The sequence below is a fragment of the Gorilla gorilla genome, chromosome 1 (assembly GCF_029281585.2).
Source record: "Gorilla gorilla gorilla isolate KB3781 chromosome 1, NHGRI_mGorGor1-v2.1_pri, whole genome shotgun sequence".
Taxonomy (NCBI): domain Eukaryota; kingdom Metazoa; phylum Chordata; class Mammalia; order Primates; family Hominidae; genus Gorilla; species Gorilla gorilla.
The window spans coordinates 169561252-169577137 of NC_073224.2; the positions used below are offsets into that span (position 1 = coordinate 169561252).

General features: G+C 41.1%; 1 protein-coding gene across 1 annotated transcript in view; it reads right to left on the reverse strand.

Annotated features, from left to right (window-relative positions):
- The window catches only part of CTH (cystathionine gamma-lyase), a 31796-nt gene extending 22983 nt beyond the window's left edge, over positions 1-8813 (reverse strand). The window contains exons 1-3 of the mRNA XM_004025966.5: positions 8262-8813; positions 3805-3886; positions 1810-1905 (exon numbers count right to left, since the gene is read on the reverse strand). Of these exons, the coding sequence (XP_004026015.1) occupies positions 1810-1905; positions 3805-3886; positions 8262-8429 (346 nt within the window). The 5' untranslated portion in view covers positions 8430-8813. The remainder of the gene's footprint in view (positions 1-1809; positions 1906-3804; positions 3887-8261) is intronic.
- Positions 8814-15886: the final 7073 nt, after the last annotated feature.

Sequence of the window (15886 nt, forward strand, 5' to 3'; positions counted from 1 at the left end):
GTATTCACAAAATTCCTTGCTTTTGTTTTAAATACAAAAATCTGTGGGCTTAAAGGCAAGGGCAAGCCTGTCTTCTCCACATTCACCACTTCAAATAGCTAACATTTAATTTCTTTGGAATGGAAGTTCTTAAATTTTTTTTTATTATACTTTAAGTTTTAGGGTACATGTGCACAACATGCAGGTTTGTTACATATGTATACATGTGCCATGTTGGTGTGCTACACCCACTAACTCATTTAGCATTAGGTATATGCTTATCATCACTGGCCATCAGAGAAATGCAAATCAAAGCCACAGTGAGATACCATCTCACACCAGTTAGAATGGCGATCATTAAAAAGTCAGGAAACAACAGGTGCTGGAGAGGATGTGGACAAATAGCAACACTTTTACACTGTTGGTGGGACTGTAAACTAGTTCAACCATTGTAGAAGTCAGTGTGGTGATTCCTCAGGGATCTAGAACTAGAAATACCATTTGACCCAGCCATCCCATTACTGGGTATATACCCAAAGGATTATAAATCATGCTGCTATAAAGACACATGCACATGTATGTTTACTGCGGCACTATTCGCAATAGCAAAGACTTAGAACCAACCCAAATGTCCAACAATGATAGACTGGATTAAGAAAATGTGGCACATATACACCATGGAATACTATGCAGCCATAAAAAAGGATGAGTTCATGTCCTTTGTAGGGAGAGGGATGAAGCTGGAAACTATCATTCTCAGCAAACTATCGCAAGGACAAAAAACCAAACACCACATGTTCTTGTTCATAGGTGGGAATTGAACAATGAGAACACATGGACACAGGAAGGGGAACATCACACACCGGGGACTGTTGTGGGGTGGGGGGAGGGGGGAGGGATAGCATTAGGAGATACACCTAATGCTAAATGAAGAGTTAATGGGAAGTTCTTAAATTTAGAGCCGTAGATGGGCTTCAGGGGTTCAATCCATGAGACCCCTAAAATTAAAATGCTAATCACTGAGTGTAGTCTTAAGAACATTTTTTGGGAAAAGAGGCCCATATCTCTCAACAAATTTTTGAAAGTTTCCCTGGTGCCAAACAAAAAATAAAAAGCAAAAGGGGATGTGTGGGGTTGAACTCTTGAGAGTAACCTGAGTTGTATTTCACCTTTATTACAGGTAAAAATTAAGTTACAGGAGAACACTGTCTCTCTAAACCTTATCTTCTCTAGAGCAGAATATGTCTGCAAGTTGATCAAGTGCTACGTATTCATTCTAGCACCTTAAATACTATTCTTATTAAATAATCTCTGGCCAGGTGAGGCGGCTCGCGCCCATAATTCCAAAACTTTGGGAGGCTGGAGAGGGAGGACCACTTGAGCTCAGGAGTTCCAGACCAGCCTGACCAACACAATGAAACCCCGTCTCTACAAAAAATACAAAAATTAGTCAGGTGTGGTGGCACGCACCTGGGGTCCCAGCTATTCAGGAGTCTAGGGCACGAGAACCATTTGAACCCAGGAGGCAGAGAGTGCAGTGAGCCGAGATCGTACCACTCCACTCCAACCTGGGTGACAGAGTGAGATCCTATCTAAAAATAAACAAATAAATAAATAAATAATCTCTCTTATAAGCAGTTCCAGAACATGGACCCTAAGTGTTTATGCTCCTCTTTTGCCAAGTCTGAGAGAGCATAGAGGTACCCGTCACACCTGTAAACTATAATAAATAATCAAAAATACTGGCAACATTGTTAATATTAATTCAGGGCTCACTTTATTATCTGTAAAATACAAGTTTACACAATATAAATGAGAGGGGTCACCTACCTCCATAAACATCATCCATACAAATAATTTGGTCTCCTGCTTTTAAAAGATGGGTAATAGTTACAGTGGCTGCTAAACCTGAAGCAAAGGCCAAACCTAAAATAAAAATCAAGTTAGAGTAAGCTGAAAAGTCAGGCCTATAGGTTACAACACACCTCCAAGTATTTACCTGACTTACTTTAATGCAGATAGGAAGCCATCACTGCTGAGTTGCTAGAGGCCCCTGATTAATACCATTACAAAATCTCCTTTTCTATTTCAAGAATAAGATATCTTTAAAATAAAAAATATATAATGTGGACAGATACTTTTGTGTTAAGTCAATTTTGCCTTGGTAATAATATTTCTCTGAAACACTTCAAGAAAATAATTCTTTACAAATATCTGAGACAAAAGGCCTATTGCCAGTTAAATTACAGTTTAAAAATAGCAAACTAAAGGAATTTCAGGGCGGGCGTGGTGGCTCATGCCTATAATCCCAGCGCTTTGGGAGCCCAAGGCAGGTGGATCATTTGAGGTCAAGATTTCGTGACCAGCCTGGCCAACAGGGTGAAACTCTGTGTTTACTAAAAATACAAAAATTAGACAGGCATGGTGGCACATGCCTGTAATCCCAGCTACGAGGGAGACTGAGGCAGGAGAATTGCCTGAACCCAGGAGGTGGAGGTTGCAGTGAGCCAAGATTGCACCACTGCACTCCAGCTTGGGTGACAGAGGGAGACTCCATATCAAAAAAAAAGAAAGAAAAGAGAAATTTCAAACATAAAGAATAGAGCAAAGATATGATTCATACGTTCATTATATGAATATGCAATTCAGTAAATATTTTAACAAAACTCGCAATCAGACCTGAGATTTGTCTGATAAGTATAATCACAATGAATACACAAGACTCTCTTCATTAAAAAAAAAAAAGTTTAGGGAGTTAATCTCTAATCTCTGACAGCACATTATCAGGAGTTATTGACCACTGAAAATAACTTCAGTGCTATTCTTAGGCACAAATTATTAGGTGAATAAACCAGAGGATAAGCAAGTTTAGGCCAAGTGCGGTGGCTCACATCTGTAATCCCAGCACTTTGGGAGGCCGAGGTGGGCAGATCACTTGAGCCCAAGAGTTCGAGACCAGCCTGGCCAAAATAGCCCCATCTCTACTAAAAATACAAAAAAAAGGCTGGGCGTGGTGGCCCAGTCCTGTAATCCCAGCACTTTGGGAGTCCAAGGCGGGAGATCACGAGGTCAGGAGATCGAGACCAGCCTGGCCAACATGGCGAAACCCCATCTCTACTAAAAATACAAAAAATTAGCTGGGCGTGGTGGCAGGCACCTGTAATCCCAGCTACTTGGGAGGCTGAAGGAGAAGAATTGCTTGAATCCAGGAGGTGGAGGTTGCAGTGAGCCGAGATCCTGCCATTGCACTCCAGCCTGGGCGACAAGAGCAAGACTCTGTCTCAAAAAAAAAAAAAAAAAAAATTAGCTGGGTGTGGTGGTGCACACCTGCAATCCCAGCCACTCAGGAGGCTGAGGCAGGAGAATCGCTTGAACCCTGGAGGAGGAGGTTGCAGTGAGCGGAGATCGTGCCACTGCACTCCAGCCTGGGCAACAGAATGAGAGACCCTGTCTCAAAAAAAGATTTTATATTCTAATAGGTGGTGTTATTAAATTTAATTTCTATTTATTTATTTATACTGACAGTTTCAGATGAAGATTGTTTTCACATGAATACTACATGATAAATGTAGTATTAATAAATGTAGTATTCGTGTGAATTTTTTCCTTTATTAATTTGTCCTCTATTCATATGTATTTTTACCTGATGATTACACATATGCATATTATACCAACTGAGGGACCTTGGGCAAAGAATTCAAAGGCAGTAGAACAGGAATTTTGAACTAGCAAATCTGTTTCTTTTCAGTTCCACATTCTGTGCCTCTATGGTTTTCTCTATACATTTAAAAATAGATTCTAGACTGTGAAATGGAAATTACTTACAGTACTTAGCCCCATCCAGTGCTGCCACTGCTTTTTCAAGGCAATTCCTAGTGGGATTTCCAGAACGGCTATATTCAAAACCCTGAAAAAAACAAGTTCAAATTCATCCTAAGAGATTTAAGTTTATTATCAGAGTCCTAACATAGACAACTATAGTTTCACCCTACCATAATTAGTTTCTATTCTTTAGTCATGATATGTCTTGCTTTAATACAGAAGCAGAACAGTGCTGTGGCTATAGTCAAGATGCTCTGAAGTCAAACAAACTCTATGTGAATTCTGTATCTGCCACTTATGAGCTGCATGACACTAGGTAAGTTACTTCACATTTCCAAGAGTCAATCTCAATATCTGTAAAATGGGAATAAAATACAGATATCTAGTTCATAAAATTGTTGTGAAGATAAAATGAGATAATGCACAAATTCACTACATGTTTCCTGGCACATGCTAATCACTAAATAAATGGCAGTTTTTATTATTAGTATGTTTATTATGTTAGACTCACCTTTTTTCATTAATCTGGAAACATTAGGAAAAGGGACTTGCATGAGCCAACAGAATAAACCTAATTCTAACCTGTATTTCATTTCCTAAGAAATAAATGATTAAGTGATACAAGTTTTTTTTTTTTTTTAAGGATAGGACCTCACTCTGTTGCCCAGGCTAGAGTACAGTGGGGCAATCATAGCTCACTGCAGCCTCAAACTCCTGGGCTTAAGCAATCCTCCGATCTCAGCCTCCTGCATAGCTAAGACTACAGGTGCACGTCACCATGCCTAACAAATATTTTAATTTTATTTTTTGTAGAGGAAGTCTAGCTATGTTGCCCAGGCTGGTCTTGAACTCCTGACCTCAAGCAATCTTCCCACATTGGTCTCCCAAAGTGCTGAGATTACAGGAGTGAGCCACCTGTCAGGCTGATTCAAGTTCTATTTAGCATACAACAGGAAGTTATGATCACATCCTACCAATGCTCAACATTCATTCACATCTTGGCTCTACAAAAGTGGCTCAAAACATAGGGAGCAATTCCTGGCAAAACAGCTCCACACAATACTTTTTAAAAATTTGCATTCCTGTAATCCCAGCTACTCGGGAGGCTGAGGCAGGAGAATTGCTTGAGCCCAGGAGGCGGAGGTTGCAGTGAGCCGAGATAGTGCCACTGCACTCCAGCCTGGCCAACAGAGCGAGACTCTGTCTCGGGAAAAAAAAAAATTGCATTATTCCCCTTTTACATATATGGCACCCTGCTAGCTATATTCATCCAGTCATTCTACTAATCCTTATGACTGGCTTTGAGGAAAGTGAAGCCAAATGCAATAGTACCTAGGGAGTGTCAAAACCGGACTGCGAACCAAGGATTTGAACATTAATTAGAAGTCCTATAATTTTCTCCCTCTGCTTCACATAACATAACAAAACACAACCACTCTTTCACCTTTGTTTCTGATTCAGAAGCTCCCAGTATTAACAACAATAACTTCTAAAAGTTTTGTTGCTATGTGCCCTTGTTTATGACAAGTTGAGCAGACTTTTTTTTTTGAAAGGGAGTCTCGCTCTGTTGCCAGGCTGGAGTGCAGTGGCGCAACCTCCACCTCCCGGGTTCAAGCGATTCTCCTGCCTCAGCTTCCAGAGTAGCTGGGACTACAGGCACGCCACCACACACAGCTAATTTTTGTACGTTTTTAGTAGAGATGGGGTTTCACTACGTTGGGGAGGTTGGTCTTCATCTCCTGACCTCATGACCCACCCGCCTCAGCCTCCGAAAGTGCTGGGATTACAGGCGTGAGCCACCGCACCCAACCTGAGGAGACATATTTTATAGGGCTCCAGGATATCCTTACCCCTCCCCACCATCACCTTCTTACCATGACCTGCAGCTGTACCCTGCAGATTAAAAAAAAAAAAAAAAGTTTGGATTCATGTGGCTTCTGCCACAGAAAGGTACCTCACGTTTCTCATTCAGCTCTTCAAATTCCCTTTAGTGGTCTTAACTGATTTTTAAAAAGGGCCGGGCGCGGTGGCTCATGCCTGTAATCCCAGCACTTTCAGAGGTGAATCACCTGAGGTCAGGATTTCAAGACCAGCCTGGCCAACATGGTGAAACCCCATCTCTACTAAAAATAAATAAATTAGCTGGGCATGGTGGCGGGCAGCTGTAATCTCAGCTACTCGGGAAGCTGAGGTAGGAGAATTACTTGAACCCAAGAGGTGGAGGATGCAGTGGGCCAAGATCGCACTACTGCACTCCAGCCTGGGCAAGAGAGCAAGACTCTGTCTCAAAAAAAAAAAAAAAAAAAAAAAAAGATATTAAGCAGAGTTTTTGTGGATTTAACCATGCCTGCTGGCTTCCTGGAAACATTTAATTTTTAATATCACACCTGAATGGTAAACTTTTGCACTAAGTTCCAAAGCTTGGGCAGCTACACTTTCATTAAACCCTACACAAGAAACGAACTGCATGTTTGAAAGAGAGGCTGTTTGTGAGCCGGGCGCGGTGGCTCACACCTGTAATCCCAGCACTTTGGGAGGCCCAGGCGGGTGAATCACGAGGTCAGGAGTTCAAGAGCAGCCTGGCCAACATGGTGAAACCCCGTCTCTACTAAAAAAAATACAAAAATGAGTCAGGCGCAGTGGCAGGCACCTGTAATCCCAGCTACTTAGGAGGCTGAGGCCGGAGAATCGCTTGAACCCGGGAGGCGGAGGTCGCAGTGAGCCGAGATCGCACCACTGCACTCCAGCCTGGGTGACAGAGTAAGGCTCTCTCTGAAAAATAAAAAAAAAAAAAGAAAGAAAGAGAGGCTGTGTACATATTTTGACTCTAAAATACAGTAAAGAGTATTCTAAACCAGTTGTAGAAATGGCCTTAGAACTCTATCTCACAAAACAAGGCACTGTCTGTAAGGATTTTCCTCAACTTATATAACACACTGAAGTGGTTTCCAAAGTATAATCAAGGCTTTGGACTTACAGACTTTAACTAATTCTTACAAATCTCAGCAACTTTTAAATTCTCCAAGATCCATCAAGTATGCCACCAAAAGGAGGAAAAAAGCTATGTGATTAACAAAGAGGGCTCCTTCGTAGGCTTTACAGATCATTCATGTATGACTCTGTGTCAGTTCCTTTTCTATAAAAAGTACATAATACCTGTCCTGCCTTCTGACCTGGTTGTTGTGAGGATCAAATGGAAATAGTGTAAATGTGAACATCATGAAAAAACAAATTACCATCGAGTAATTATTATGTACTATACAGCCTTAAATACATCTCAACAACTTATGTGGTAGATACTATTATTATCCCCATTTATACAGGATCAGTCAGAGGTTTTGATAGGTTAACTAACTTGCCCAAGGTCCCCCAGCTCAGAAGTGGTGTCAGAATGCAAACCTAGCCTTTGACTATAAGACTTGTGTTCTCTTTTTCTGTTGTTTGAGTTGGAGTTTCACTCTTGTCACCCAGGCTGGAGTACAATGGTGAGATCTTGGCTCACTACAACCTCCGCCTCCTGGGTTCAAGCGATTCTCCTGCCTCAGCTTCCCGAGTAGCTGAGATTACCCGCCACCATGCCCAGCTAATTTATTTATTTTTAGTAGAGATGGGGTTTCACCATGTTGGCCAGGCTGGTCTCGAACTCCTGTCCTCAGGTGATCCACCCGCCTCAGCCTCCCAAAGTGCTGGGATTACAGGCGTAAGCCACTGCACCCGGTCATGAGTTGTGTTCTTAATCACTAAGCCACAGTGCTTAAATGACGCAATAGGCTAAATTGTTACTAGCATTATTAGAGATAGCATAGTGTAGCTGAGTGCCTAGGAGTTGGTTCCTAAAGCAACCTCAAGTTTCTAAAGTTTGAATTCCAGCTCCAATACTTACTAGTCTAAGGCTATTTACTTAACTCCCTAAATCTCAGCTGTTTTATTGGGAAAAAATGAGAATTCGGTTCAGACTAGGGTTGTTGTTAGGATTAGACGAGACAATACATGTAATACACATGATATATACGAGCACGTATTTGGCATATAGTAGGTACTCAATAACTATTAATACAGCTACTGGAAACAATCTTAATTCTAGTCAAGTTATCAGACCCTTAATATTTTTTAAGCTGACTCCGTACTACATCTTTAAAATTTATGCTGCTAAAGGTAACTCAAAAAAGTTATGACCTTCGATTTTTAATTGCAAATTTGTCAAAATCACGTGAATTTCAGGCCAAATCTATATGGCAAGTTGGACAAACGGCTCCTTCCAGTCCTGCTTATCAAAAGAAATACGATCACTGGACCATCCGATACAAAGCTGTGCTGCAAGAATTACAGTGTAGAAACATCTTTCGGTTGCCTTCCTAATTTATAAGTCATATTATAAATTACTTACATGCCTTTCAAATTCATAAGCCGTATCTCTTTTCCCGCCCAACTGTGGACAGCCCCAGACAGACCCAGCTCACCGAGTGCTGGCCAGGCGCCCATTGCTTGAACGTGGTGGACAGTGAGATGGGGGGCACTACAGCCCTGGAGGTCCATTGCTCTGGATCCTGGCCCACATGGATGGCCTGCGTGGCGAAATGTTGGAAGTGAGGCAGGAAACCTTGTGAGGAGGCGTCTTTTTCCTGCATGCTGAACCGCGAAAGGAGAGAGGAAAAGAACACCGAAGATATAACCAGTCGAAGCCGGGTGTCCGGGGTTGGGAGAGACAGAAGGATCAGGCGAGAAGGAGCTAAAGCACGCAGGTAGAGCCGACGGCGAGCGCACTAAAGCGGCACACGGCGATTGTTGGGGTGGATTTTATTAGAGGGTCTGCAGTCTCATGATCACAGTGGGGCTGGACCAGCGCGGCCCATTGAGCGAAGGCCCGACGCGTCTCCCGCTCCTTATTGGCTGACAGCAGAGGCGTTGCCTGAAACGTCATCGCGACCGCCCCTCCCAGTGCACAAAGTGGAGTGAAGCTGGAGTCCTTGGGTCCAAGTGGTGTTAGTCCCTGCGGGCGAAATTCCGGAGTACCGGTCCTGAGGAGGCTGCCATGCTGGCTCCTGAGAGCCACCCGGGCGTCTCTGTGACCTCAGGCCGGAGGTTCGCCCGAGACGTGGCGGAAAGCTGGCTTAGTGTTGAAACCGGGTAACTGTAAACAGACCACATAAATAGCCTTCTTTTACTGTGGTAGTTACCTCTGACCACCACCCTTTGCCCTGAGGGCGGTGCTAAAAGACGTAAGCCACAACGTGGAGGTTGGTTAAGAAAACGGTTGCCCAAGCCGCCCAGTTTGCGGCTTGGATTCTCATCAGTCACAGCTTGCGTTTTAGGTACACTGAACTCTGTAATGACCCAGTGCTTACGATGACGAAACGATGACTAGAAGTGAAGGTTAAATTGTTCGTAAGACATAACGAAGCTACTGTAGTGAGGACGTCTATGCACAACTCTGGCAGCTTCCTAAAAGTTAGTCAATCTTGAGCTTTTTCAAGCATCATTATCTTCTTTTAAAGTACAGAGAGAAACTCCCCCTAATGAGAAAGATAATGTGGCTTTGAAAAACTTACTGGAGCCTAACATCCTTACACAAAATGCTTTTGCTTTTACACAACAGCAACATCCCTGCAGGAAAAAGGATTGTTTACCACTCACCTGCGCCCAGAGCCCTACTCTCAGAAGAATCACTGCTTTAAAACAAAAATCTCCCTGTTCTCTAAGAAATACAGACTTGACCTACTTACTATTGTGGCTGTTTTCTAGCACCAGGAAATTTGGGGATATTTCTGTTGTTGCAAAATATTCGCTAAAGATCTAAAACTTTATTAAACAAATTAAGAACAAGGAGAATAAGGAACAAACAGCTCTTAAAATTTACAGTTTGAAAGAAAGATATGAAGAGAAAGAATGAGGCAATTTGCTTTTCAAATTAGCTTTAGGGACATTTAACCCATTAAGCACTAGAGGAGTGGTGCTTGAGGGCCTACAAGCTTTTAGAATCCTACCAAACTTTGTATGGCTGGGGGAAAAAATGGATAGACTTCAAAACACTAATGTATATTAATACATATTTAATTAATATTTTTCTTTTAAAAATACAACATCAACTGCAACTCACCTCAATATTTATGTATAACTATAGGTGGGTATTTTTGTGTAATATGATATGGCAGTTAGGGGCCAAAAGGATCTAAACAGTTCCAATTAGTTTTACCTCCTAATATTTGCTGACAAACCCTGAGTTGCATAAATACAGACATTTTATTTAGTGTACTGTAATAAAGAATCATTCAGAAGACAGCACCGGGCCGGGTGCATTGGCTAACACCTATTAATCCCAGCACTTTGGGAGGCCGAGGTGGGCAAATCACCTGAAGTCAAGAGTTCGAGACCAGCCTGGCCAGCAGGGTGAAACCCCGTCTCTACAAAAAACACAAAAATTAGCTGGGCATAGTGGTGCACACCTGTAATCCCAGCTCCTTGGGAGCCTGAGACAGGAGAATCGCTTGAACCCAGGAGGCGGAGGTTGCAGTGAGCCGAGATCATGCCACTGCACTCCAGCCTGGGCCACAGAGTGAGACTCCATCTCAAAAAAAAAAAAAAGATAGCACCCAATACAAATGCTATAAATCAGGCCTTTTTTACTCTCTTAAACTGAGAAAACTTTATTGGATGGCAGCTTAATATGTATCAAGAATTTAAAATATCCCCTTTCTATGACTCAGCAATTTGTTTTGTAGAAAATTTTACTTGCAGGAATTTATCCTTTAGATATATTCTTAATATGTGTACAGAGATGAGCAAGGATGCTTTTTAAACCTACTTTACTATTTTTAATAGCAAAAGAGTGAAAAATGGCTTAATTATTCATTCTTAAAAGACTGGTTAACTGGTTATGATACTACTCTGTGATGGCTACAGTATGGCCAAGAAGTAGGAAGAGATTGAGATGTGCTGGTATGTCAGAGTCTCGCTCTGTTACCCAGGCTGGAGTGCAGTGGTGCCATTTCGAATCACTACAACCTCTGCCTCCAGGTTTCAAGAGATTCTTCTGCCTCAGCCTCCTGAGTAGCTGGGACTACAGACGCGGCCACCATGCCTGGCTAATTTTTGTATTTTTAGTAGAGATGGGGGTTTCACCATGTTGGCCAGGCTGGTCTCGAACTCCTTGCCTCAAGTGATCCACCAGCCTTGGCCTCCCAAAGTGCTGGTATTACAGGCATGAGCCACCACACCTGGCCTATTGATCTCTAATATCTAAGACAGCAAAGCAAAGTAACGTATACATCATGCTTCCACTTTTTCAAAAGAATATATACTATGTTGCATTATTTTCAGACAGATATTTATGATTTAATATGTATAAAAATCCTTCTGGTCATAGAGACTATGGATCTGCAGTGGAAAGGTGATTTGCTTTACATTTTATTCTCTTTTGTGTTCAAGTTTTATATCATGGGCACATATTACCTTTTCAACAATAATAATACTACCAAAAACCCTAATTTAAACATTTTAGAAAGATAACTTTATTTAGAAAAAAAGCTTTTTAAATGATTAAATGATAGCCACTTTAAATCCAATAAATGGTATATAGTTTGAGGTGTGTGCTAATTTTTCATATAAATTAGGTTGCATACAACAAAATAACATTATTATAACACTTACAGAAGAATTATTAATTCTTCTTGGGAAGGAGATTCAGCAAAAGCAGATATTTTAGAGGAAATGGGAGACTTCTCATTTTTTATATTTCTTTACTGTTTGATCCTTTTATAAAACACAGACTGCATTATTTTATAATAAGTACTTCTTAAACACTATGAAAATAGCACTGTACTTCTTGTGTTTATGCACAAAGACCTCTACTCTTCTCATTAAAGGCAGGCTATGAATAAAGATACCGTGACTGAATATCAAAACAGTGCAATCGGGACTTGGGAGGGATGTTCATAAAATATATTATTATTATTATCAAGCATAAACATACGCAATTATTAGATCTGTTTTGTTTTACCTCAAAAGAAAACAATTTGTTCATCCTTGGGCTTTTGTCAATGAAATAATGAGAATTATGAAGGGAATTTGGGGATCAGGGGAAAGAAGATATTACAATATAAGATCTAAATTTGGTAGACTTGTAGATTACTACAATGGGCCAAAGCCTGTCAGATAGCACTTTTTTTTTTTTTTTGAGACAAGGTCTCAGTCTCCCCCAGGCTGGAGAGCAGTGGTGCCATCTTGGCTCTCATTGAAACCTCTGCCTCCCAGGTTCAAGTGATCCTCCCACCTCATCCCCACAAGCAGCTGAGACTACAGGCATGCGCCACCATGCCAGGCTAATTTTTGTGGGGTTTTTTTTTGTAGAGATGAAGTTTTACCATCTTGCCCAGGCTGGTCTTGAACTCCTGAGCTCAAGCAATCTGCCTGCCTTGGCCTCCCAAAGTGCTAGGATTACAGGCATGAGCCACTGCACCAAGCCAGATAGCACTTATGACACCTACCTTCACTTCCTGGTGGAAACAATTTTTTAAAATAGTAACAAAAAGATATTATGCAATCATATCAATTATGTTTTGATATGGCATAATTGAAAATTATATGTCTTGAGAATAAAAAGGTCTAGATATTGTTGATGGAATTATTAAAGTTAATATCAAGAGACACTGGAGAGCAAATTTCTAGCACAATTGCTTTCTTTTAGTGATAGATACAAAGAAGATAAGCGACATACTCATATTAATATAGTGAGTATCTAGGCTGAGAATTGAGTACAGCTTCAGACATTTAAGATGAAGTAATCCCAAAATCATTTGGATGCATTCCACAGTGATGTAAAAGGAGTCAAATATGACTGAAAAACATAATATAAATAACAACTCAGACATAGCAGTTAAGCACCTGAAGTTTGGAGTCAGAATGCTTGGGTTTGAAGCTCACCTCTGGAACCCGCTGTCTCTGTGACCTTGAGGGAGCAATTGACTTAATCTCTGTAAGTCTCACTTTCTTCTGTAAAATGGGTAAAATAATACTTGGCAGTTCTCAAAAATAGGTTCTTAAAAGCATCTGGCAGGCCAGGAAAGGGGTATAAGGCAAGTAGAATAAATGGGAAGCACTTAGGTCAGAGAGCTACTTTTGATATTTTTCTATCAAAACTGATATTTGCAGTACCTTTGAAGAGTAATACTATGCAGAGGTCGTGTGACCCAATACAGAAAGTAAGCAATATCTTTTGCAATGTTCATAAGTGGCACAGGGATTAAAAAAAAAAAAAAAGATAGGTAATTTGCACTATCCAGACATGCAGATGTCTTGTTCAACTAGTAATGCAGCAATTGAAAAGCTCTTGACTTTTCTTGCTTATAACTTTATATCAGAGAGAAAACATTTTAGGGGGAGCAATTCTCCATGTCGCGGGACTGTTTGGCTAATTGCAGGGCATTCATCTTCCCTGGTGGCTAGTTGCACAACCCCACATATTTCCAATCACAAAACAACAACTCCAGTTGAGAACAATGATAAAGGAACTAACGGGGTTGCTCTGAATTTAAGCTTACCAATAAAAAGAATGGATTGACAATGAAGACATATAGAGAAATCTGAGAGAAAATGAACTTACACTGAAGATTGTGGTATCTAGGAAAAAGAAAGCCGGCCATATAAGACATATTTAATAGAAAACCACCCCAAACTGTGTCCCTAGAAAAGTTTGTAATGAACAAATGGCTCAGTGACCAGAAATGTTAGTGAAACACTACATACAGGCATACCTTGGCAGTATTGCTGTTCAGTTCTAGTAGAGATCTTTGTTACCAACGCCTGTTCGCTTTGAAATGTGCTTTAAGTAAAATGAAGTCAATGTGGAATCCCTCCAGAAGTTTTGACACTTATCCAACTACTTTAATGATTTAGATTGTGTAATTTAGCTTAGTGCAGCTGTGTTTGAACAGGCTCTTACGTCAAAATTGTGAAGGTTAATAAAATTTCTAAATTCATTCGACAACCTGGTCATTAAAGAAAAATAATTTTGGCCAGGTGCAGTGGCTCAAGCCTGTAATCCCAACACTGGCAGGCCGAGGCTGGTTGATCACTTGAGGTCAGGAGTTTGAGACCAGCCTGGCCAGAATGGTAAAACCCCGTCTCTACTAAAAATACAAAAACTATGGGCGTGGTGGCGGGCTCCTGTAATCCCAGCTACCCCAGAGGCTGAAGCAGGAGAATCGCTTGAACCAGGGAGGCAGAGGATGCAGTGAGCCGAGACTGTGCCATTGTACTCCAGCCTGGGCAACAAGAGCAAAACTCTGTCCACCCCCATGCCCAGAAAAAAGAAAAGAAAAGATTGTATTGTTATAATAAAAGTGGGAATAAAGTATTATTGGGACTCAGAGAAAGTTTCATGAAAGACAGAAAATTAAGCTAAATCTTGATGAATAATTAGGAGTTCCAAGGGTTAAAAAGACATTAAAGATTGCCCTCTCAACATGCAAATTTTTCTAAGGTATGAAAATTTTAAAACACATTTATTACGCACACAATTATCAAAGGGATGTTGTCAGGAAATGAGGCATTAAATAAACATATAAGATTTGGTTTCTTTATTTGAGAATTATGTAGTCTTCTAGGAGAGAAGAGGTTTCTAAAACATGTATACTTAGTATCTCGCAAAAAGATAGACACTTTACCTTGATGAGAATAGGGTGGAGATAGGAAGGTTAGGGGTAGTGGGTCAGGAAAATTAGTTCAAGGGAACCAAACCTGTACTAAGTCTTAACAATGACCAAAGTTACAAAGGAAAGAAAATGTGACATGAAACTGAAATTAACTTCAGGAGAGGGGCAGCATACTTCATATCAGCAGAGAAATAATCTCCACATTGGTCCCTTTTCTTTGCAGAGATGGGTGGAGGAGAGATCATGCCCATGGGGAAGCAGAGCATATGGAAGGATGAGCCTTGGGATGTGAAAGGCGAGATCTCAGGAAGGGTAGAGGCTACAGGGAGAGCCTTGGAGGCTATGAGAGGGAGGAATTGCCAATGACAATCAAGTAGGAATGACAGAGGGAAAAGCACACCAGCTGAGCAACACAGCTAGAGATTGCACCCAAGTCAGCAGACATGTTGAGTGTACATTTTTAAAAACAAGTAAGCCTAGTAGCAATTTTGGATTATTCATGCAGCGTTGACATAAACCTTATGCATTTCCCCAGAACCTCCACTAAAGTATGCAGTATAGAAATGTTTTTTAATAAAAATCAAGGAAAAGTGGCTGAATTCCACACTTGGGTTCCTGTGGAGCTGAGAAGAAAACCTGTAGGGGGTGATTTGAGATTTGCTTGGTACTAGAGATTGGAGAGTAAAGTGACCATAAGAGGGTAAATCTTGGGAAACAGATATCCTGGGAAGGATGTGGCACTGGAGGAAGGGGGCGCAGTTAAATTATCATCTGTGTTGCCAGGCGCAGTGGCTCACGCCTGTAATCCCAGCACTTTGGGAGGCTGAGGAGGGAGGTCACTTGAGGTCAGGAGTTCGAGATCAGCCTGGCCAACGTGGTGAAATCCTGTCTATACTAAAAATACAAAAATTAGCCGGGTGTGGTGGCGTGCACCTGTAATCCCAGCTACTTGGGAAGCTGAGGCAGGAGAATCTCTTGAACCCAGGAGGTGGAGTTGCAGTGAGCCGAGATCTTACCATGTACTCCAACTTGGGCAACAGAGTCAGACTCCCTCTCAAAAAAAAAAAAAATTAGGGATGTGAGAGGGAGATAATATGTTTTAGTTATTAATGTCTTTTTTTCTTTAAAAATCACATCTTTATTTTGTTATTAGACATTCAAATTGAATTAGTAATTCAAATCAACTCCACAAAAATTTAGGAAAGATAGATAAACAAAGAGAAGAAAATATCCCTCCCTTCAAACAGTCCCCACTGTTTTCTAGGTTTCTTTGTGATGTTACGTGCATGTGTGAGTTTGTACCTGTGCCTGTGTGTTTGTGTGTATATTTTTCTTAAGTGTCATGTTGAGTTGAAGAGGAAGCCAGATATGTTTGGCTGAGCTAGGGAGAGAGGGCTTGCCAGAGGGCTGTTTGTAGGGGGAACAAAAGAGGTGTA